The sequence below is a fragment of the Ahaetulla prasina genome, chromosome 13 (genome assembly GCF_028640845.1).
Source record: "Ahaetulla prasina isolate Xishuangbanna chromosome 13, ASM2864084v1, whole genome shotgun sequence".
Lineage (NCBI taxonomy): Eukaryota > Metazoa > Chordata > Lepidosauria > Squamata > Colubridae > Ahaetulla > Ahaetulla prasina.
Window position 1 is genome coordinate 26,558,285 of NC_080551.1, and position 24,803 is coordinate 26,583,087.

Here is a 24,803-nt window from a genome sequence, read left to right on the forward strand (position 1 = left end):
TTTGTCTTATTAAAACTTACCTAGCTAGAGCATAAGGATTGCCGAGAGGGAAGAATAAAGCAAGTTTTAGCTGCATGGCCCCCATGCACAATGAAGGCCCCACAGTAACAAAGAAAAGGAGGCTGTTTCACCAAATGGCATCTTTCACACAACTTGGCTCAGGGACAACCTTCTTGTGGTCATTGCCCATCATGGCGGCTAGCTCCCTTGTATTCTAAGCCATCGTTTGGATTCTGGTGTTGCTAGGAAGAGAGCTCTAGAATTCTATTTCAAGCTAGCTCTGAATCAGATCTTTTTTGGTTGTGACATCAAATTGGGATTCTCAACAGTTTGCTTATGTGATCAACAACCCAAGATGACAGCCACTTACCTTGTGGGAGTAACTATAAGCCCCCCAAGGGTGACCCGTCACAAAGGGGGAGGTCACTCTGAATGGGGCTTCCTGAAACTCTGGATGCTCCAGGGATTCCATGAGGCAGCCCAAGGCCCCTGGTTAGTGGTCTGCGTATTGCACATCTCAAGCATCCTTAGGCAGCTTGTAAGGTCCCCAACATCCATAACGTGCAAGAGTTGAGAGGCTGGTACAGACACAATGTATCTTTGCCTTCATCCCTTCCAGGTCAGCAAGGAGTCGGGATGGACCTGCAAAGGTGTTCATGAGTTGCTTCCACAGCTTTGGATTTATAAATACTGCTGAGGCTGGGAAGTTTGATTTGGGCTTTTTGTTTTCTACCACAAAAAATCTGTGTGGAGTTGGTGATATATAAATATACCATAGTAATTATTAGTGAGTGGTACCCCTAAGAAGCCCTTGAGGGCAAGTAACATTTTCTGAGAGGCAGACTGGATCCCACTGCCATTGTGGCTCACCTCATTTGCAAATGTCTTCTGCCTGCTCTTATAAGGTTCATTCTATTATTTTTTGAATCTTATTTTTGAAGATTTTGTATCTTATATGGATATTGAATGTATTGAATTTAAGATGATGCTGTTAATATGGCTCTGCACTACATCCTACAACATCTTGAATCTCCAAAGACCTATGCAAGGGTCTCTTGGTAGACTTTAGTTCAGCATTTAACACCATCATTCCAGACACTCTTCTAACTAAGCTAAACCAGCTACAGGTACCTGAACAGACTTGTAAGTGGATCACAAGCTTCCTAACAAACAGGAAGCAGCAAGTGAAGCTAAACAGAATCACATCAGATACCTGTACAATTAGCACGGCGGCCCCCCAAGGCTGTATGCTCTCCCCACTTCTCTCTGTATAGCAATGTCTGCATCTCTAATGATCCATCTGTTAAACTACTGAAGTTCGCAGATGACACAACAGTAATCTGTCTCATTCGAGACAATGATGAATCCGCATACAGACGGGAGGTTGAATGACTAGCCTCGTGGTGCGACCCGAACAATCTGGAACTGAACACACTCAAAGCCGTAGAAATGATGGTAGACTTTAGGAGAAACCATACTTCCACCTCTCACAATTCTAGACATCACAGTATCAACAATAGAAACCTTCAGATTTCTAGGTTCTACCATATCGTAAGATCTAAAATAGACAGCTAACTTAAAAAACGTCATCAAAAAAGGACAACAAAGAATGTTCTTTCTGCGCCAACTCAGAAAGCTCAAACTGCCCAAGGAGTTGCTGATTCAGTTCTACAGAGGAATTATTGAGTCTGTCATCTGCACCTCTATAACTGTCTGGTCTGGTTCTGCAACCCAACAAGACAGACACAGATTTCAGAGGTTAATGAGAATGGCAGAAAAAACAATTGCTACCAACCTGCCTTCCATTGAGGACCTGTATACTGCACGAATCAAGAAGAGGGCCATGAAAATATTTACAGATCCCTCACATCCAGGACATAAACTATTTCAACTCCTACCCTCAAAACGACGCTATAGAGCACTGCACAACAGAACAACTAGACACAAGAACAGTTTTTTCCTGAAGGCCATCACTCTGCTAAACAAATAATTCCCTCAACACGGTCAAACTATTTACTAAATCTGCACTACTATTAATCTTCTCATAGTTCCCATCACCAATCTCTTTCCACTTATGACTGTATGACTATAACTTGTTGCTGGCAATCCTTATGATTTATATTGATATATTGACCATCAATTGTGTTGTAAATGTTGTACCTTAATGAATGTATCTTTTCTTTTATGTACACTGAGAGCATATGCACCAAGACAAATTCCTTGTGTGTCCAATCACACTTGGCCAATAAAAAATTCTATTCTATTCTATTCTATTCTATTCTATTCTATTCTATTCTATTCTATTCTATTCTATTCTATCCTGGACTGTTTCAACTCCTACCCTCAAAACGACGCTACAGAGCACTGCACACCAGAACAACTAGACACAAGAACAGTTTTTTCTTGAAGGCCATCACTCTGCTAAACAAATAATTCCCTCAACACTGTCAAACTATTTACTGAATCTGCACTACTATTAATCTTCTCATAGTTCCCATCACCAATCTCTTTCCACTTATGACTGTATGACTATAACTTGTTGCTGGCAATCCTTATGATTTATATTGATATATTGACCATCAATTGTGTTGTAAATGTTGTACCTTAATGAATGTATCTTTTCTTTTATGTACACTGAGAGCATATGCACCAAGACAAATTCCTTGTGTGTCCAATCACACTTGGCCAATAAAAAATTCTATTCTATTCTATTCTATTCTATTCTATTCTATTCTATTCTATTCTATTCTATTCTATTCTATTCTATTCTATCCTGGACTGTTTCAACTCCTACCCTCAAAACGACGCTACAGAGCACTGCACACCAGAACAACTAGACACAAAAACAGTTTTTTCCCAAACACCATCACTCTGCTAAACAAATAATTCCCTCAACACTGTCGAACTATTTACTAAATCTGCACTACTATTAATCTTCTCAACGGTCCCATTACCCATCTCCTTCCACTTATGACTGTAACTTTGTTGCTTGTATCCTTACGATTTATACTGATATTGTTTCCTGATTGCTTAATTGTAGCCTATGACTATCATTAAGTGTTTGTATCATTAAGTGTTAAATTTGTACCCTATAACTATCATTAATTATTGTACCTTGATGAAGGTATTTTTTCTTTTAGGTACACTGAGAGCATATGCACCAAGATAAATTCCTTGTGTGTCCAATCACACTTGGCCAATAAAAAAAATCTATTCTATTCTATTGATTTTTTTCGACTGCTACATACATTTATTTTTTTATATCGTTTTAAATTGATTTTATGATTGATTGTACCCAGAAACACCTGTTTGATATGAGTGGCCATATAAATTGAATAAATGAATAAATAAATGCTGCAATGGCATGAGAAGTGGGAGGCAATCTCCACATTTCATTCTCTACTTGGTCCCAAAAGCAACTTCTGGAAGAATCTTGGGCCATTTTGTCTTGAGGCCCAGGGTACCTCCTGTTCCTCTGCCCTTGCACCTCACTTGAGTGTGAGGTTGGGTGTAATGCCCTTGTAGCCAACCTCCCTGGTCCTTCCTATTCCTGGCCCTTGCCTTGCCTTGCTTTTGCCTGGAAAGCCGAGTCCCTTCGTGAAATTTTCCTCCGGTCTCTGCATGTGGATTTGTCTGAACCAGGCCTGTGCGCTGGGTATGTTCCAGATGGCTTAAAGCAACACATAGAAGAATAGTGTAAATCTACAGAAACAAATTCAGCATCCTTGTTAATCTTAATTTAAATGGGGAACGGCTTTTACTTCACTTTAAATCATTTGGCATATCCATTTAAACTTCATCCTTCCTATTCATGTGCAGATAATGATTTGCCCAAAATAGACAATGGCATAAAATTGTTAAAGATTGCCTGAAAACAATAATTACAAAAGGATGGCACATTTATTGCTACATAAATGTTATATACATAGTGTTTTATGACAGACAACACTGACAGAAAAAGAACTTGTTGCTGGTCAAAAAGGTGTATCTGTAATATCTTGAAATTTGACACAAGGTACAAATTCGCAATAAACCAACATGGGAATTGAATAACCGGATGAGAAGCAATTCATCTTGGACAAATAGCTCTTACATACTCCATAAGGTACTACACAGGATGCTAGAACCCTACTATGCTCTTACAATGCTATTGTAAATTTCTGATATTAATGAAAAGGTTATGGTAGGCAACCCTACATTTCTTATTCTTACTACCTATTATAGTAAAATAAAGTAAGAATTTTTTTACTGAAAACTTTTGATTTCAAAAATCTAGAAAGAGTAATATTTAGAATTCAAGAAACTTCTTACAAGATTATTGTATAAAAGACTAGCTACAGTGAAAAATAAGCCAAATGTTTTCTCTCTTGGTTTCCCAAAGGGAAATTTTGGGGCACACAGCACACATCCTGCACAGCCCAACAGAGCCAGGAAGTCGCCAGTCAGGAGCCAAAGTTCACTGGCTGGGGGACACCAAGAAGGGGGCAGAAAAGAGTCACAGAGACTTGCCCAGGGTCACTTTAGGACAGCAACTTAACAAACCAGCATGTGCTAAGAACCCTCTGAAAGACCATTTCCCCTGGTAGAAAGGAAGCCAGTTAGAGCCACAACACTCTCCAAGGTGGAGGAGCAATTCAAATCCTGTGAGAGAAGTTTGCCACGGCGGGCCTTTCTCTGGGCTGCTACAATGGAAGACAGCATTCACAGAAGTTCAAAGGGGAATCCAAGGGGAAGGAATTGCCCAGAGAGAGGCGCTCTCTGCTCTGCCCTCAGCAAAGGCAACTGACCAGGAAGGGAGGAAGCCAGGCATCAGGGAACCCTGGGCTGCCTTCTTGCACTGCTCTCATCCCAAGCCAAGATTTCAACCCATGTTGTGCATTGCTTGTTCTTACAGCTCCAGGGCAATTCTAGACGGGCTTCCTCTCGGTCCCATTACAAGCCTTAGAAGGGAGGGAGCCATTTGAGAAGGCAAAAGGCAGAGGTGGTTTCAGCTCAAGGAGTGCTTGAGCACTCAGGAGTGCTGCAGCTCTATATGGCTTGTGCCTGTGATGCAAGAGGCTGAGGGTTGTGCGTCAGAGAGCTCCTCAAGATCAAGGTACCTACCCGGGAAATATATGTCCGACAGCCAGAGAAAGGGGAGCTGGCACATGCTCTCCCTTCTTTAAGACACTTGCAGGCAGGAATGGTGGGAATGTGAAGGGCCGGTGACATTGTGGCTTCATTCTCGGAATGCACTTCTCAACATCAGGATCTCAACCAAGCTTTAAACAGATCAATGTTTCCCTTCATATGATGGATCTTGATAGTTCCATTACAAATAAATAATGTTTTCTAGTTACAATACATTTGTCAATTCGGTTTAGGCACAAGGCAGTTTCCCCACCAAATGGAGAGGAGATCAGTCTCTCTGATTGTGCTAGAGCAACAGGAGAACCGCAGAGAAGAGAAGGAGAAGCTCCATCGTCTCTGGGGTGGAAGTTCTGCTGGAAGAAGAACCTGCTGCTCTCTCTCTCTTCAGGGGCCGGGGGTTCTCAAAGGGCCACTTTTGGATGGGTTGTTTCTTCAGCGAGATAGTCCTGTTTAATGCTATGTTGAGTGTCTTTGTGAAGAAAAGATCCCCTTCTTGGTCTCTTCCACATGGTTCTGGATTCTGATCTGGACATTAAAAGGGCAATGTTGAAGCACTCACAGTTACAGGGCATAGTGGGAAATGGCCAAGCGGCCTGGATTCTGGCTTCTGGAGCAGAGGATTTGCTTCCCGTGGAGCCAGTTCTTATTCTGAGCACCATAATCTGAGGCTCCAGAGCTATGCAGCCTCACCCACCCCCAACAAAAGTCATATACTTTGTTGAGTGTGAGTATTGCTTTTAATAATAAATCGTGCTGGTGATCTTGGACTAAAATAGTAAAAGATTCCAACACACTGTCTGGATTTTGTCGCTGCAGTTCAACTTAACACAAAGTGTAACTGACAAGTTTTTGGGTTTTGGTATACCCTGTGTGCCCATCAACACCCGTGTCAGCCCTCCCCCCCCCAATCCCTGCAGACATAAAACAGGTCACCTCGTTGACGTTCACATGTGTCCCATTGGATTGGCAGTTTCACTAAGTGCTGGATGGCTTCCTGGATGGGGGTTTGGGGGCTCTGCTGATACAACAGATCCCCTTTCCTCTTCCCTTCGCTTAAGGCAAGCTGCTTTGGGGTTCAGGTTCCTCTCTAGAAACAATGACAGAAAGAAACGAGAAATACCTCCTTAAGCTGCTAGCACTGAGACACCACTGGTCGAGCTTCTGCCTGGGGGCGGGATTAACAGAAAAGCCCTTGCATGTTACACTTCTCCATCTAGACTCTTTCAAACTGCTCCCCATGCAAAGGCCTGTGGAAACTTCTGGCTTCTGCTCTTTGGAATCTCTAATGAGGTATAGCCTATTCTTCTGCTAAACAAGGAGCCTTTCTGTTTAAAAGTGTATTTTCAATAGGACAGGTTTATAACCCCATTCTTCCTTCAAAGAACTCAAGGCTTGCTTAAATGCTTCTTAACAGTCCTGTGAGGGAGTCAAGCAAGGGAAGGTGACTGATACAAAGGCACCCAGACAGCCTTAGATTAAGTAAGGATTTGAAGGTTTGGGCACAACCCATCACACCCAATCTTCCAAGAGAAAGGATCCGAAAAACAGTGACAGAGAGTAGTCTTTCTCCACAGACAGTTCCCAATTCTTACTTCTTTACAAAATCCCCGAGGCAGGGAAAGAGAATAAAAATTAGGTCCATGCTGCTAGCAGAAGTGATGAAATGAATGAGATGTTAATGCTTCAGATCCCTGAATAGATACTACTGCTGATACCATCAGCTTCTCATTTATATATACATCCTGGAAAAGCCTCAGCTGAGAAAGTACCACAGGAAGAAGCACAGCCGATCCAGCAGGTGTCCCGGAAGAAAGAACACTCACACACCCTATTGGGTAGGAGGTGGGTGCTTTGATGTCAGCTGCATAATTTCTGGAATAAAAAATGCTTGCCTATTGGAAGCCAACTGTCATTTCAGTTCTACCAAAGGAGGACAGTATAAAGAATTTTATAACGTGACCTCTAGAAAGGATTGTTCAAATCTGAAATGGAGACAATATGTGGTGGAGAGCAGGCAGCGCTTGCCCTTCAGGGGCAAAGGAAACCTTCAGCCCCTCGTGCCCCCTGCCCCAGCTTACCTCGGACCTGCTGCTCTAGACTGAGGATGACCGCCACAGCCTGGTGAAGGATCAGCAGCTTGGTCTGGGGCTTTTCGCTCTTCAGGTGGAGCTGGCACATTCGGCCCAGTTCCTTGAAGGCTTCGTTAATGTCCCGGACACGCAAGCGCTCCCGGGCATTGTTAGCCATCCGCCGTTCCCGCTCACGTTCCAGCTTCTGCTCCGGGTTAAGCTCCTCATCTTCATTTGTGCTACTTTTGAAACAAAAACAGGAAAGCTGTTGAAAGTTAATTTTATTTTTCCACATTGCACTGATTATTGCCTTGCCTATAACTGGCCGGATTTTTTAAAGCAACGCCTGCAGCAGTAAACAATTTCATGCTTCCATCTGCAGAAAAGCCACTGGGGGGGGGGGTACATTTTCTGCAACCAACACTGTAGTTTCGTTCTCCAAGGGGTTGCTTGTCTGCTCTGCCTCTCACAAGTAAAGAATGGGCACAAACTCACAGCCTGCCTGGTTCTACAGGGGAGATACAGGGGAGAGTTCATTGCCAATATGACTCTTCCTCTTGCCCCTTGCTAGTTGTGGTAGCCAAACTTTTTAAGATTTAGCCACGTGCTGCTTTGTTTGAACAGCAAGTGCAACAGGTAATCGCACAAAAGCTCTTGTGATGTGGGTCAGATGGTCCAACAGACTGGGCAGTCCTCAGATTACATCCATTCGGTCAGTAATTGTTCAATGTTAGGGTGGCACTAAAAAAATGGATGTACAATCAGCCCTTGAAGTTCTGGCCATCGCAGACACCCCACGATTGTGACCTGGGCCCTCACATGACCACCTGTTGCCACCTTCCCTGCCCACTTTCCCCAAGCAAAGCAGGGAAGGTCACAAGTAGCTCTAGTAAGTCTCTCCTGCTTTTTCTCCCACCCGCTGCATGCATACCAGCTCTCCCCTGACTCCCCCAAACATCCCTCCCCCCCGCATTGCTCGTTACTTGAGACTCCTGCCTCTGCCCATTTAACAACATACACATTTTGGGGTTACAACAGTCACCGGAGCTGCTGGCACTAAGTGAGGTGGTCACATGACATCATGTTTTATGACTATCTCATAATTTAGCAGCAGTAATCCCAGTCATAATCCGACTACTTCTGCTAAACTTAAGAAGGAAACCCGACTTCATCTCATCCCCCAATAATCTATCTAGACCAGGGGTGTCCAAACTTGGTCCCTTTAAGACTTTTTGACTTCAACTCCCAGAGTTCCTCAGCCAGCTTTGCTGGCTGAGGGACTCTGGGAGTTGAAGTCCACAAGTCTTAAAGGGACCAAGTTTGGACACCCCTGATCTAGACCCAAAAGACGGCCCACTTCCCAGCCTAATGCCCAGGCCTCAACCCCAAAGGTAACCAATCCCCTCTGCCTCTTCTGCTCACAGGAGGCAATGGGCTAACCTCCACATTTGGAAATGGAGAGGATTCTTTACTATTGCATGTTCTGGACATACAACTGATTCTTGCCATTGGCACATACTGAGAAACTAGTTTTATTACTTTGGAGGTATTCTGATCCAGACAGACCATTTGATTTCTGGGATAGGAGGAAAGAAGCCAGTGTACCTCATCCTGCCTCTGGAGGAGATTTTGATATCCTTCTGGGAGGACTCATCATCAGATTTTATGTCATCGGAGGAAACAGGTTCCTGTGCATTTTCATCCTTCTCCTTGTGCTCCGACTTGATTTCCAGCGGGACCAGGGCTACTGATGGGGTTGGCAGCCCAGCGGGCAGCACTGCAAGGAAAGCCAATGAAGTGCAACATGGCCTATTTTATTTATTTGTAAGATTTATATGGCTGCCCAGTCATTCTCAGTGACTCTGGGCCGCTTACAAACAATAACAAACCCAATATAAAAGAATAAACCCTCCCCTCCCATTTTTAAAAACGAAGCTGTGACCAATCCTCTTAATGGAGGGCAGGCAAAATCTAGAGCAAACAGGAAATGATAATTCCTATGAAATAGTGCTAGGATATATTTGAAGAGTTACAATTTGAAACTTGTTAAAGAAAAAAGCAGATTATCAGAGGTTGATGCAAGCTTTCTGTGGAACATCCAGATGAGTGTGATTTGATGAGAAACTTCTGGAATACCTCAGAGGGTTCTATATCCAAGGGGAAGGCTCTATGCACACTCAGTGCTAGGCCGAAGTCGGGAAGGGACTGGAGACAAATCTGCCAGTGCAGCAGCACCCTACCCTCAGTGCGTGGTGCAATTCTTTGCACTGTTCTGGTCTAAACACCTTATAAAAAGAATATTACTGTTCCACAAACAGCAATCAAAACAGCTACTGGCTACAAGAGCTCTTCCATGAGGAAAACAAAATATTTTAGGTTAGAAAACAACATATAGCATGTGTGTGTGTGTGTGTGTGCGCACCCACGCATACACGCACATGGGAAGACAGGTAACAGAGGAATCTGAAGTAATGCATCGTAAGGGAAACCAAGACAGAGACAAGTTTTTCTTCCTCTAGAAATATTTAAACGGGCTGAGCCACAGAAGCAAAACATGACTGGACTCGGGAGAACTGGGATGTGGGAAGTTCTTTATCCAGCTAATAAGCAAGCAAAAACAATTTTTGTTGTCAAGGAGAGGAATCCTACAGATCCATGAAAAGAGCTTATGGTCATTACTCATTTCACAAAGATTCCCACTAAATTTCCAGACTGAAGAAATTGAAATGTGACTCACCTCTATAGCTTTCTTGGGTTTTATGATTTAGTTCTGTACTCTGGCCAGGAACATTGTTGCACAACCCTGAATTATTGCTATTGAGGCTGACACCATCTTCCCGATGTGTGCTGACCTATGACAAAGACAGCACAGTCACAGATCGCCATTCAGTCTGGCATGAGATCAGCAATGTCCAATCCACCTGAACATTTTTGCCATCATTTTGACTGCAATCCTACAGCAGAAATAGCATGTGTATGCCATAGGAGAAAGTTGTGGGAACTCAGTGAGCTGGCAGAGGGGCTTCTGAGGAGTCACCACCCACACTTTCTGCAGGAGCTGCCCTCCCAGCAGAAGTAATATCTTGTTGCTGACTTTTGGGAAGGAAGAGAAAACAGGGCTTGTGCCAAGAGCTTGTGAGGCAGTGGAGTCATAGGCTGCAATGAGCTGGAGTGCCTTTCGTGGAAGTATGGCATGGGATGTTCTGTGGACTAGGATATCTATCTCACAATATTTATACTTAAATGATTGTAGAATTTAAGAGCTCTTCCATTTTAGCCCTCTGAATCCGTTCTAGTGTCTATAGTCGATGACTCTCCACTTTGTTTCTTGCCGTGTACATTCTTTAATGATGGTCCTATGTGCTGCTTAAGAGCTGCAGAGGTGCTGCAATGCTGTGGTCAGGAGTGTGTGTGTGTGTGTGTGAGAGAGAGAGAGGGGGGGGGAGCACGAAGGTGTAGGAACCAAGCAGAAGTCCCAAAGGTGCTTTTTGAAGAGGCAACTGGATTTTTCTTTGAAGATGTTTTGCTTCTCATCCAAGAAGCTGCTTCTTCTTGGATGAGAAGTGAAACACCTTGAAAGAAAAACAAGAAAGTCCAGTTGTCTCTTCAAAAAGCATTTTTGAGGCATCCATGATCTGGATAACTAAGAATCTCCAAAGATAACCAAGCAGAGGGACCTGTAGTTTTCCAGGCATCTCATGGGACCCAGAGTGCCGGATGGACGAAAACCAGGGAAGGAAAGTAGCATGCTCAGTCACAAGGATCTGCCTAATAAGGAAAGATCAAACACTCACCATCGAGGCTTGTCTACTGGCTATGACAAGGCTGGGCGTGCTGTAAGTGGCATTCAAAGTGCTAACAGGCCTATTGTGGGATGGCCGCACTAAGCCCTCCATCTCTCCATGGGACCCTGCCAGGCTCGTTGAAGGCCCCACGGCGTGGTTTCTCAGCACGTTGATGGCGTCATCGAGTCTGTCCAGGCGATCTTCCATCCGGGACTGCTGTTGGGATTGAGGGGTGCAGGAAGGTCATTTATGGTACACAGTGGTTTATTCTATTCAATTCTCAAGCATTTTACAATGGGAAATGGGAAATGCAGCCAGGGAAATGTGGTGGTATCAAAAGGACTTCAAAAACAGCCAGAAGTGCAACCAAGCAACTATGTGAGAGGGTAATGCTTCTGGCTCCAAAACAAAAGAGAGGTGAACTACAAAACTAATTTTGTTTGGTATTCTGGAATAAAGCTTAAAAGAAAGAAGCAAAACTCTCAATGGGAATTAAAAAGGAAAAATGGTACCATAATTTGACTTTGACAAGATGACTGTTTTTCTAGGCAACGAATGACAGCAAGCAAAAATAGCCAGAGGATATTAGTATTCAAAACAGGTTTCAAGTTCCATCATACCCTGCAAACTGTTCCTTCTTCCCTCAGCCACTCCTGAGAATTGGGCAGAACCTCTGTGGCCCTGATCTGTTCCCAGCCAAAAGACACAGCTAGGAATGAGCAGCCAGGCACCGGCTCCATCAGGATCCTCTTCCCAAAGAGCTTAAGAGTTAGATTTGACATTACTACCATGATGCAAAATGCAGGGGGGGGGGGCGCGTTGAGATAGAGCAGTTTGCTTTCAGGTTTGAATTCTCAAATCAGATTTTTCTGATTTCATGCCAACATTTATCTTGGCATATATTTACTGATTGTTCAAATAAAGTACGGGTGTCAAACTTGCCATGTCACATTGCTGTCATGTGACATTTTCCACCTTCATGGAGCTGGGGTGGGCGTGGCCTGCAAGTGATGCATCCGGCCCATGGGCCACCAGTTTGACACCCCTGTAATAAAGTATGCAAAAGAGCATTCAAACATTAAGCCTTTTTACAAGTTGAAAAGACAAACTGATGGAAGGAAGAGATGCATCAACCGTGCCACAGTAAATGGGATGGGCTGTTACTTTTAAAAATCTGTAAGTAGAATTAACCAAAAAAAAACCCCAAAAGGCACCCTCTAAAGAGAAATAGTACCTCACAGACATCCTTTAAGAAGGACATAGCATCTTGCAAATGCTCGTGAAGTTGCTGCTCAACTCGATTTTTCTGGCAAAATCAAGACAGAAGAAGCAAAGCACAAGTTAAGTAACAATAAAGAGGTGAGGTAAATAGCTGGTGTGCAGGTCAGCCTCACTGGTTAGTTAAGTTAATTCCACAAAGATTTAATTAAACTTGGAACTAAGGAGATAAAATGCTGCGCGCCAAAGCAATCTCTATAGGTTGTTTATGTACATTCACAATGGACGGCAGTAGGCAAAGTACTGTATTTGTTAGCTGCATGAGAAAAATGTTACCTTGGGAGATCTTAAAATGCTTCATCAATATGTACACATTATTTTTCTCTTCTGCTTCTGAGACAGGACCGACAGCTTTCTACAGTAATTCCTCTTACCATCTCTCCTTCACAGAGGCACACACGATGTTTAGTGGGGGGGACCTGGGAAGCCGAGTACTCATGCCTCCTCCCTCTTCCACAGCACCCAGAGGCAGCTATCACGAGCCGCGGGTCTAGATTCATCCCCCAAAACCCCTTTCATGCTGATGGTCTCAGGTCTAGACCTCATTTCACTGCATACACTGTGTGGATTCTCTTCATCCCTGATTTTTCTGTGCTGAAGAGACCAATGCGATACCTCCTTCCTCGAGTTATACCTTTATAGGCAATATGCCAAAATTGCCTTTTGGCATATTTTCAAATTCTGCAATATCTTTTGAGACCAATGGTCCATGAACAAAAGAGATGGTGATGCAGTAATGTAAGTGGCAAGCAGAATTACACTATTTTCAACTCAACTGAGAATCTCCCAAAGATAAAACTCATTTTGATGTTGCAGTTTTAATTATTGCTGAATTTGTTTGTTTTAAAAAAGGGAAATATGATTTTAATGAACTGTAAATTTTCCCGAGAAAATTTGTGTAGGTTTTGAAAGGCAACCTACACAAAAACAAGCATCTTGGTTCGGTTAAGAGGAAATGAACGTACAAGTAAGATTTGTTTCAATAAAACCAGAAAGTCATTTCTTGAACAGAGTCACCCAGCGATTCTTACCAATGAATGTAAAGAATTTTCATAGCTTGGAGACGGAGGGGCTTGTCCTCCAGTTCTTGACCACTGACCAGCACCTGTCAAAATCAACACTGCTGAAGCATGGCACATGCAGGAAAAACATATCCTACTGCTGCCAACATCTTCTGGTTTATAAAGAGCTTTCTATTATTTTTATATGCATTTTGGAATGATTTTCTTTGTGGAGCCCAAATCCACAAATCATGAATGGGATCACCTTAAATATCAAATTTTGGTCAAAGGGGCATTTACAGGTTGACTGCACATGCTCAGCAGCTCTTCGAATGTTTACTGGAGAGCAGAAATCCAACAAAACAGCACAACTGCCAGAGTGCGCCTGTATGCTAGAAAATCAGTTCTTACAAGAATTCAAAAAAGGAAGAAGTGGTAGGAGGAGCAAGAGGAGGAGGAGGAGATGGATACTACCTGTGAGAGATGATGGTGATCCAACAGGTGTTGAAGGATTTGAAGGAAAGCTACTACTAGTGTGGTCAGGAGAATAAATCTGGAAAAAAAGAAATATCACAATATATATTTAGCCATTTCAACTATTTGATATGCTAGAATCTACACATTAAAAAATTCAGCTGAACAACAGTTGAAGAAATTGAAATATTTAGAAATGTTCAACCTGTAACTGAGAGCAAACCACAGTCCCTACTAAGAAGTGATGATGTTACCTAGTTTGGTAATTAAACATCTACAAGAAAACAACCAAGCTCAGAGAGCACCAAGGACCCTACTGTTCAACCATGAGGGACAAATATTCCCTTCTATCAATAACTGTAATTCCCTGGAGAAACCGGAAGTATCATGGCAAGACCAGCTGGAGAAATAGTGGGCTCCAAAGAGCCTTGCAAAAATCCAGCTGGACAAACCGCTGTCAGGGGGTCTTCGGACTGGAACCGTCCTGTAGGGACGATGAAGAAGGAGAGGTGCCTTAGATGAAAGGAGGAACAGGCAAATTCCTCAAATGGTTGGAGGCTGCTCTTCGAACCGGCGGCGGGGGTGGCAGCCATTGAAAAATGACCGCTCTGAAGCAGGGGCAACTGGACTGTTTTTTGTGCAGGAGCAGTATGTGAACGGAGTGCTGGTACTGGGTGAGTGATTGGCCAACTCACAGGTAAAAAAGAAATTTAACAACTTTAAAAGGTGTCCCGCAGCGGAAATGAGCGGCTAATTGGCACTTGGAAAAGTTAATGAAGGGAGAAGAACAAACAGGAGGTTAAATAGTAAAGCCCAAGAAAGAAAACTTCACAACTGGATTTAAAATTGGACTTGGAGAAATTAAAAATAATAAAAGAAAAAGAAACCCAAGGGAAAGTACTTTTCATGTGGATTAAAATATTTTTGACAGTTTTGACATTTGAAGGAAAAGAACAAAGAGGAAGTTAAAATACTAAAGCCCAAGAAAATTTTTTATAATTGGATTTAAAATTGAATTTGGAGAAACTAAAAATAATAAAAGAAAAAGAAACCGGAGGAAAAAAGCTTTTTATGTGGATTTAAAATATTTTTTGACAGCTTTGATACTTAATTGGTCTGAGAATATTGTGGATTTGAGAGACATCTGCTGGCCAAAAGTGAGTATTGCAACAAGATAGAAGAACAGCTGTGATCTTTACTTAATCCAGAAACTGTGAGAACTTTTTAGGAGTATGTTTTTCAGAACTGCTTGGTTTCGACTGTCAACAATTATGGAAAACAAAGCTTTAATTTGGAGTTGATTTGGATAATTATTTGAATTTGATACTACTATTTGGAATTAAAAAGAGACTATATGGATTTTAGCATTTTAATTAAATATAAAGTAAAAGTTTCAACAATTTTCTAAATTGATAATATGGAGTCTTGGATGTGTGAAGAATTGAGATGTTTAAAAATATGCGTGACTCGCTGAAGGGTAATAAAAAATTAGAAATTTTGCTGGAACATACAGAGCAGGAAAAAGAGTATAAATGAGAAGCAAGAAAATAATATTGAAAGAAAAGGAATTGAAAGCAAAAAGCAGTTAGACGATTTCACTAGGATTAACAGTGGCAAAAAAAGAGAGGATAGAGGGGAATATTTCCCCCAAAAGAATCAAGCAAAGGGAAAAGAAGGAAATAGTGGAAAGAGACTAGGAAACTTGTGGAGAATTACTTGAGTTATATATGCAGGACTGGCATAAATAGTTGATTTTAAATTGGGGTTTTAGTAATATTTTAAATTTTTAAATTTTTTAAATTATCGGCCGTTTAGTAATAGTTCATTTTAAATTCTTTTAATTGTATATACTCTGTATTTTATTTTGGCTGTACACCGCCCTGAGTCCTTCGGGAGAAGGGCAGTATAAAAATTTAATAAAATAAATAAATAAATAAATAAATATTTAGAATAGAATAGAATAGAATTTTTTATTGGCCAAGTGTGATTGGACACACAAGGAATTTGTTTTGGTGCATATGCGCTCAATGTACATAAAAGAAAAGATACATTCATCAAGAATCTTAAGGTACAACACTTAATGATAGTCATAGGCTACAAATAAGCAATCAGGAAACAATCAATATAAATTGTTGGGATACAAACAACAAAGTTACAGTCATATAACTTTGGGATAAACAGAGGGATAGAATCAAGATCACGTGAAGTATCAGTGCCACTTTATAATGCCTTGGTAAGGCCACACTTGGAATATTGCATCCAGTTTTGGTCGCCACGATGTAAAAAAGATGTTGAGACTCTAGAAAGAGTGCAGAGAAGAGCAACAAAGATGATTAGGGGACTGGAGGCTAAAACATATGAAAAACGGTTGCAGGAACTGGGTATGTCTAGTTTAATAAAAAGAAGGACTAGGGGAGACATGATAGCAGTGTTCCAATATCTCAGGGGTTGCCACAAAGAAGAGGGAGTCGGGCTGTTCTCCAAAGCACCTGAGGGTAGAACAAGAAGCAATGGGTGGAAACTGATCAAAGAAAGAAGCAACTTAGAACTAAGAAGAAATTTCCTGACAGTTAGAACAATTAATAAGTGGAACGACTTGCCTGTCCATCCCCCTGCCCAGGCAGGAATCCCTACACCATCTCAGTCAGATGGTTATCCAACATTTTCTTAAAAATTTCAAATGTTGGAGCATTCACAACTTCTGCAGGCAAGTCGTTCCACTTATTAATTGTTCTAACTGTCAGGAAATTTCTCCTTAGTTCTAAGTTGCTTCTTTCTTTGATCAGTTTCCACCCATTGCTTCTTGTTCTACCCTCAGGTGCTTTGGAGAACAGCCCGACTCCCTCTTCTTTGTGGCAGCCCCTGAGATATTGGAACACAGCTATCATGTCTCCCCTAGTCCTTCTTTTTGTTAAACTAGACATACCCAGTTCCTGCAACCGTTCTTCATATGTTTTAGCCTCCAGTCCCCTAATCATCTTTGTTGCTCTTCTCTGCACTCTTTCTAGAGTCTCAACATCTTTTTACATCGTGGTGACCAAAACTGGATGCAATATTCCAAGTGTGGCCTTACCAAGGCATTATAAAGTGGTACTAACACTTCACGTGATCTTGATTCTATCCTCTGTTTATGCAGCCCAGAACTGTGTTGGCTTTTTAACAGCTGCTGCACACTGCTGGCTCATATCTAAATGGTTATCCACTAGGACTCCAAGATCCCTCTCACAGGTACTACTATTGAGCAAGGTACCACATATACGGTACTGGTGCATTTTGTTTTTGGCCTAAATGTAGAACCTTACTTTTTCACTGTTGAATTTCATTTTGTTAGATAGCGCCCAATGTTCAAGTCTGTCAAGATCTTTCTGTAACTTGAGCCTATCTTCTGGAGTGTTGGCTATTCCTGCCAGCTTGGTGTCATCTGCAAATTTGATGAGTTCCCCATCTATCCCTCGTCCAAGTCATTGATGAAGATGTTGAAGAGTACTGGGCCTAAAACAGAGCCTTGGGGTACTCCACTGCATACTTCCTCCATGTGGATGTAGTTCCGTTGAGGACTACACGTTGAGTCGGTTGGTCAGCCAGTTACGAATCCATCTGGTGGTGGTGCTGTCTAACCCACATTTTTCTACTTTATCTAGTAGTAGGTTATGGTCTACTTTATCAAATGCTTTACTGAAGTCCAAGTAAATTATATCACAGCATTCCTCTGGTCTACTAATTTTGTCATTTTGTCAAAGAATGCAATAAGATTAGTCTGGCATGATCTGTTTTGACAAACCCATGTTGGCTTTTGGTTATTACTTTGTTTGCTTCTAGGTGTTCGGTGATTCGTTGCTTGATTATCTTTTCCAGAATCTTCCCGGTATTGAGGTCAGACTGATAGGTCTGTAGTTTCCTGGATCTGTTTTTTTCCTTTTTGAAGATGGGAACTACATCAGCTCTTTTCCAGTCCTCTGGCAGCTCCCCTGTGCTCCAGGATCTTTGAAAGATATAGTTCAGTGGTTCTGAGATCACGTCTGCCAGTTCCTTCAGAACCTTGGGGTGTAATCCATCCGGTCCTGGTCATTTGAACTCGTCTAGGGTAGACAGGTGTTCACTTACCATTTTCTTCCCTATTTTAACTTGTGTTTCTAATCTGTTTTTTGTAGTGCTGTTTTTGATAGGTTGGATTGTTTTTTCCTTTTGTGTAAAGACAGATGCAAAATATGAGTTAAGTAGATCTGCTTTCTCCCTGTTGCTTGTCATCTTCTTGCCATTTTCTCCCAGCAATGGGCCAATTGTTTCCTTGACTTTTTTCTTGTTTTTAACATGTTGGAATAACATTTTTGTTATTTTTTACTTTTGTCGCTAGCCTTTGTTCATTGTGAGCCTTAGCTTTCCTCACTTCATCTTTACAGGCTCGGGCTATTTGCTGATATTCTGCCTTAGTTATTTGCCCCTCTTTCCACTTTTTATATTTGTCCTTTTTGTCTTTCAATTTGTCAGATAGTTCTTTATGCATCCATGCTGGTTTCTTTTGAGATCTATTATTTTTCTTCTTCATTGGTATTGTGTTAGACTGTGCTTTTATAATCTCACTTTTCAAAATTTCCCAAGCTTCTTGAGTCGTTTTCCCCCTGAGGATTCTCATCCATTGAATCCTTCTCAAGCTCTATGTATATATCTATGTATATATGTATTATGTATTAAGAAGAGATTAAGATAAGATGTGGATAGTCAATTAAGTTAAAGGGTTTTAATGTAAGAATTGAACATGATGATATATATTGTGCATAGTTAAAAAGTGAGGAATTCTGAGAAATATATTTAGCAAATGGAGAAATAAGATAATTGATGTTATTGTAAGAAATTAGGAGTTAAAGGGCAGATAGTGATACTGTTGATGTATTATGCATTAAGAAGAGATTAAGATAAGATAAAGAAATGTGGAAAAAGAATACTATGGCCAAAATTGGAAATATGTAACATGGTGAAAAACAATGAATTTGTGATAAAGAATTATATAAAAGGGATGAATATGGAAAAAGCGATGTATAAGGTGTGACCCGGTTAACACTCTGTTCATAAAATATCTATAATGAAAGAATTTTTTTTAATAAAACTTGTTTACAAAAAAACCACACACACTGTAATTCCCTGTGATTCTCTCCCCAATGCAGTTCCTATAGTTTTTATATAATAGTTCCCAATGCTACTGTTTACCTTAAATGCACACACCTGACCAGAAACAAAATATGAGGAATTTAAACTCCATCAGGATTGCCAAAGGCCAAGCCACCAAGCCTGAAATTGCAGGCTGAGCTGTTAAAGGAAAATTCCCATGTCATCATCCTTTGGGACATCATTGGGACCCCTGGGCCTCAAGCAATGCAAGCCATTCAAGGATCACTTGGAAAAGTCAACTTCCCAATGTTTCCTTCTTTGTTCAGAGACTGTGAGCCCTGAGCTATCCAAGCTGCACAAAGGCTGCTCTCTCTGAACTGGAAGTAGGAAGCAAAACATAGGTTTGGACAAAGAGATTTGATATATTTATTTATTTATTTATTTTTATTTATTTTATTTTATTAAATTTTTATACCACCCTTCTCCCGAAGGACTCAGGGCGGTGTACAGCTGGAATAAAATACAAAATATATACAATTAAAAGAAATTAAAATAAACTATTACTAAACGGCTGGTAATTTAAAAGATTTAAAAATTTAAAATATTACTAAAACCCCAATTTAAAATCAACTATTTATCCTGCTTGAATGAATAAATATGTTTTTAGCTCACGACGAAAGGTCCGAAGATCAGGCACTTGACGTAAGCCAGGGGGGAGTTCGTTCCAGAGCGTCGGTGCTCCCACAGAGAAGGCCCTACTCCTTGGGGCCGCCAGCCGACATTGTTTGGCGGACGGCACCCTGAGAAGGCCCTCTCTGTGGGAGCGTACGGGTCGATGGGAGGCATAAGGTAACAGCAGGCGGTCTCGTAAGTACCCGGGTCCTAAGCCATGGAGCGCTTTAAAGATGGTAACCAGGATCTTGAAGCGCACCCGAAAGACTACAGGAAGCCAATGCAGACTACGGAGCAGTGGTGTTACATGGGAGCCACGAACGGCTCCCATTACCACTCGCGCAGCTGCATTCTGGACTAACTGCAGCCTCCGGGTGCACCTCAAGGGCAGCCCCATGTAGAGAGCATTGCAATAATCCAGCCGAGACGTAACCAGAGCGTGAGTGACTGTGCATAAGGCCTCCCAGTCAAGGAAGGGACGCAACTGGCAAACCAAGCGAACTTGGTAAAAGGCCCTCCTGGTGACGGCCGCCAGATGTTCATCAAAGGACAGCCGACCATCCAGGAGGACGCCCAAGTTGCGAACCACCTCCTTTGGGGCCACTAACTCGCCCCCAACAGTCAGCTGCGGGGTGCCGGCATCCACAGCCACTCCGTCTTGGAGGGATTGAGCTTGAGTCTGTTTCTCCCCATCCAGACCCGTACGGCTTCCAGGCACCGGGACAGCACTTCGACCGCTTCGTTGGGGTGGTCTGGCGTGGAAAAGTACAGCTGAGTATCATCAGCGTACAGATGATAACTCACCCCGAAACCACTGATGACCTCACCCAGTGGCTTCATATAGATGTTGAACAGGGTAGGCGAGAGAATCGACCCCTGAGGTACCCCAACATTAACATTAACAACATTAAAGAAAAACCTCTGATTTGATATCCTTTAAATTAAAAACCAAGTGTTTTGATTTGGCATTAAACACTGACATAAATCAGATGCTTCTCTCACCATGGAACCCCCTATGGGCACCATCTATGGGGTTATTGTTTGGCAAATGTTCAGGGAAGCACATTAGATATGGTAGATATGTCCAGATTTTCTTTGCTTTCTATCCACACCAGTTCATTATCCAAGCCCAAGTATAATCCATTGGGCTTTGAGAGCTTAGTGTACAATTCTCTTTCTTTCCTGCTCTAAGATTAAGACTGCAATTATCCAGGCTTAAATCTAAAATAAAAGGACCTTTGCAAATGTATTATCTGACCTTTCTTTTTTAACCATGGAGTATTTTGAAAGGAATTTGGTATTTAGATTCAGAAACAAATGTTGCAGCCTGTTATTTTTTAAAAAGCACCACATCAGACGCAATCTTATTTCTGCTATTAATGATAACATTTAAAAGGGAGAGAAAAGAAGCAGCTTTACAATTTCAGGATGGTTTTATTGCTTCATCAGACAGATTAAAGGCTAAAGAACAAAGTATGGGGATTCCTTCATTCGCATACCTCCTTTCTCAAGAGTAGCAGAGGGCAATGAACACACATCTCCAGGTGAAGGACAGCCCAGGACTGCTCGACTCTAGCAAGGGCTGAGAGGCCAACAATCAACCACACGGAATATTTGGGAACTGATTTGCTGACTCACGTCAAACAGCACCAAGGTGAAGGGCTGCCTTAACTTAGACAAGAAGGGCTTAGACAACTTAGAACTAAGCCACCTTCGGTCTGACCTAAGCGTAGTACATAAAATTATCTGCTACAATGTCCTACCTGTCAAATGATTACTTCAGCTTCAGCCACAATACATGAGCAAACAATAGATAAAACTTTAAGGTAAACTGCTCCAAACTCAATTGCAGAAAATATGACTTCAGCAAGAGTGGTCAATGCCCGGAATGCACTACCTGACTCTGTGGTTTCTTCCCCAAACCCCCAAAACTTTAACCTTAGACTGTTTACTGTCGACCTCACCCCATTCTTAAGAGGTCTTTAAGGGGTGTGCATAAGCGCACCAGCATGCCTACCATCTCTGTCCTAATGTTCTCTTTTACTCATATCCATTTTATGTATTCATAATTATGTTTATACTTATATCTGTTATCTAATACATGCTTGATGAAATAAATAAATCAATCTTCTAATAATGCAAATGGCTTGTTTCCCTGGCATACCCTACACCCCTCTCTTCTAATAGTACCCATTCATACTAGACCCTTGGCAAACTGTGGCTGCATCCAATCTCCCTCCCATTTCTTTTGTCAAACGTCCTCAAACTGGGGCCCGCCGAAGCCATTAAGCCCTGCCCACCCTTCAGCAGAATTCAGGACTTGCCTTTGGGAGCCCTGCGGGCTGGAACTGAAAGGTAAGCACAACAAATTTGGCTTGTGGAATGCTGCTGGAGGACGGGTGGGTGAGTGAAAGGACCCCAAAAACCAGGCAAAAACGGTCCTTTTTTGCCCAAAAAATGAGTCATTTTTGCCTGGTTTTGGTCTGCATAATGCTTCTGGAGGTGGCAAGGACTGGATTAGATTTTAAATTTATATTGGTTTTAATGGGTTTTATTATTTATATTGTTCTTTTAAAAATTCGGCCATGTAGAATAATTTTTTTAACTGTTATTTTATTCTGTATTTATATGTACTTTTTACTTGCCTGTGAACCGCCCTGAGTCCCTAGGGAGATAGGGCGGTATACAAATGTGATAAATAAATAAATAAAATAAAAAAAGGTGGTGGTGGTGAAAGGAGGCCAAAAAAATGGGTAAAAACGGCCAGTTTTTGGGCAAAAATGAGCCGTTTCTGCCTGTTTTTGGCCTGCAGAATGCTTCTAGAGGTGGGGTGTGTGTGAAAGGAGCACAAAAAAATGGATGAAAATGGTCCATTTTTAGCCAAAAACAAGTTGTTTTTGCCTGTTTTTTATCTGCAGAAAGCTTCTGGAGGTGGGGGGTGAAAGGAGGCCAAAAACAGGTGAAAATGGCCCATTTTTGGCCGAAAAATGAGCTGTTTTTGCCTGGTGTTGACCTGCAAAACGCTTCTGGAGGTGGGGGGCATGGTGAAAAACAGGGCACACAGATGCCCAAGGAGGCCAAAAAACAGGCGAAAATGGCCCATTTTTCACCTCCCTCACTTCCAGAAGATAGACAGAGATAGAGGGAGAGAGGGAGGGAGAGAGAGGGAGGGAGAGAGAGGAAGAGAGAGGAAGAGAGACAGAAAGAAAAAGAGAGAGGGAGAGAGAGAGACAGAGAGGGGGGGAGGGAGAGAAGGAAAGAGAGGAAGAGAGAGAAGGAAAGAGACAGAAAGAGAGAGGAAGCGAGAGAGACAGAAAGAGGGAGAGAAAGAGAAAGAGAGAGAAAGAGAGGGAGAAAGAACGAGGAAGTGGGAGAGAGAAAGAAAAAAGAGAGAGACAGAGAAAGAATGAGAGAGAGAGAGAGAGACAGAAAGAAAGAGTGAGACAAAAAAAGAGAGACAGAGAAAGAATGAGAGAGAGAGAGAGACAGAAAGAAAGAGAGAGAGAAAAAAAGAGAGACAGAGAGATTTCTCAAGCTTCTTAGGGCTGAGAAGAATTGCTTCAAAACTGAGTTTCCTGAAGTGAACCACTGAATTCCTAAACAACTGAAAAAAATGATCTAGTAAAAAGAAAAGGCAACCAAAAGAGCAACATGCAAACAAAAGCAAATAAAACGCCCCCAGGAGCAAAACAAATTAATGTTTCATTTGTATGCATTGTTCAATGGACTGTTACATTGGCCACACCCACCTAGTCACATGACTACCTAGCCACACCCACCCAGCCGATCCGGCCCCCCAAACAGTCTGAGGGACCGTGAATTGGCCCCCCGTTTAAAAAGGTTGAGGACCCCTGTTCTAATGGAACTCTGACTCCCTCTCTGTGGGGGAACCCAACCCCAGGAGGAAGCTTTGGGGAGGAAACTTTAGGGCAAAGCTGCTAAAGGCAAGGTAGCTGTAACACTGAACCCCTGCCTATGCCATGCTTTTTATTATAGAATGTATTTTTCATGATGAATTTATTTCTTAACCTCTAGACAATCAACAGCTTGCTCCATTTTATTAGCTGCCCTCTGTTGTAGATCTCTAAAGGAATATTTCAAGGGTCATGGTTTAAAATATAAATGGCATTAAAGAAACAACCCTGAGTAGGAGAGCTTGGAAATACAAAGCCTTCAGCTATGCAATTTTACAGCACATAATTATTTAATCAGTTTCTTTTGTCTTGAGTCTCGTTTTCTGTGGCTCCACAGGTGCACTCCCCTCTGTCTGCCTATTCAGGGGGGATGGGGAGAGTTTTGCTGCCATGCCTGCATGTAATGTGCCTGAAAGGAGCTTTAGGTGTGGACAAACTTTAGAACATCGACCACACATTCATGGAAATGCCCCCCAGACACCTCCTGGTGCATTCTGGGTTTGCTCACTGAGATCTACTTGAGGCAGTGGTGGGTTGCTCCCAGTTCGGTCTGGTTCTTGTGAACCGGTAGTAAAAGCGGCTGGAGGCTCCGCCCACCCACCCAGACGTCATCAGGTACAATCTGCGCAGGCGCAGAAGCGCATGCGCTCTTCCGTTGCAAACTGGTAGTAAAGGTAAGTAGAACCCACCCCTGACTTGAGGCAATCTGAAGGGCAATAATTTGTATATTGAGTTTGGGTCCTTCACAGAATTGCTCCACATACAATTACTTACAGAGGCCAAAGCTTTTCCAAGGGCATCCCCAGTCTGTGAACTTCCAGCAGGATTCCCCCTATGAACTGTAAAGAAAAAGGCAACACAACATTGATGTATATAAGAGAGCAGAATGGGGGGAGAAGAAGAGAGAGATCAAGAAGGGAAATTACCTCTGAGCTGCTGTTCTCAAAGGGCCCTTCCTTCTGGGGAATGCACATCCTCTTAACTACAGGCAAGGTTAGTTTGCAAAGATGCTAAGAGAAGAGGCTTCCTTCAAAGAGGGCTGGAAAACAAACTTTCCCAAACTACAGTCAGAGTGTAGGGCCCAAAAGCATCCACTGAATCGGTTTATATAGGATTGTATTTCTCCCATTCCATGGAATTCCAGAACTTGCGGAAAGGAGAGGCAATCTCCTCCATTTGGAGCTGTGCCGTGATCATTCTCTACTTTAGGGACCTAGGTAAACGGGCTGCCCTATCCCGGTCTTATTATGGTCAAGAATTAAAACGCAAATCCAAACATTTTTTTCCCCTCAGTGCCACAAAGGTAAGAAAATATTCACATATAGCAATTAAATTACAACGTGTCTCTATGATAGGTCTTAATCATGCTCATTT

The 24,803-nt window shown here is 42.2% G+C and overlaps 1 protein-coding gene across 18 annotated transcripts in view; it reads right to left on the bottom strand.

The window, feature by feature from the left end:
• Positions 1-3,881: 3,881 nt before the first annotated feature.
• The window catches only part of TCF12 (transcription factor 12), a 75,418-nt gene continuing 54,496 nt past the window's right edge, over positions 3,882-24,803 (bottom strand). For 14 of the 18 annotated variants that reach the window (XM_058156573.1, XM_058156572.1, XM_058156568.1 and 11 more), the window contains 10 exons: positions 24,204-24,268; positions 13,738-13,816; positions 13,294-13,367; positions 12,219-12,290; positions 10,994-11,200; positions 9,937-10,051; positions 8,805-8,976; positions 7,209-7,441; positions 6,064-6,217; positions 3,882-5,655 (listed from right to left, as the gene is read on the bottom strand). In XM_058156573.1, coding sequence (XP_058012556.1) covers positions 6,075-6,217; positions 7,209-7,441; positions 8,805-8,976; positions 9,937-10,051; positions 10,994-11,200; positions 12,219-12,290; positions 13,294-13,367; positions 13,738-13,816; positions 24,204-24,268 — 1,160 coding nt within the window. In that variant the 3' untranslated portion in view covers positions 3,882-5,655; positions 6,064-6,074. The remainder of the gene's footprint in view (positions 5,656-6,063; positions 6,218-7,208; positions 7,442-8,804; positions 8,977-9,936; positions 10,052-10,993; positions 11,201-12,218; positions 12,291-13,293; positions 13,368-13,737; positions 13,817-24,203; positions 24,269-24,803) is intronic. The other 4 variants (XM_058156570.1, XM_058156569.1, XM_058156586.1 and 1 more) reach the window with 4 other exon arrangements.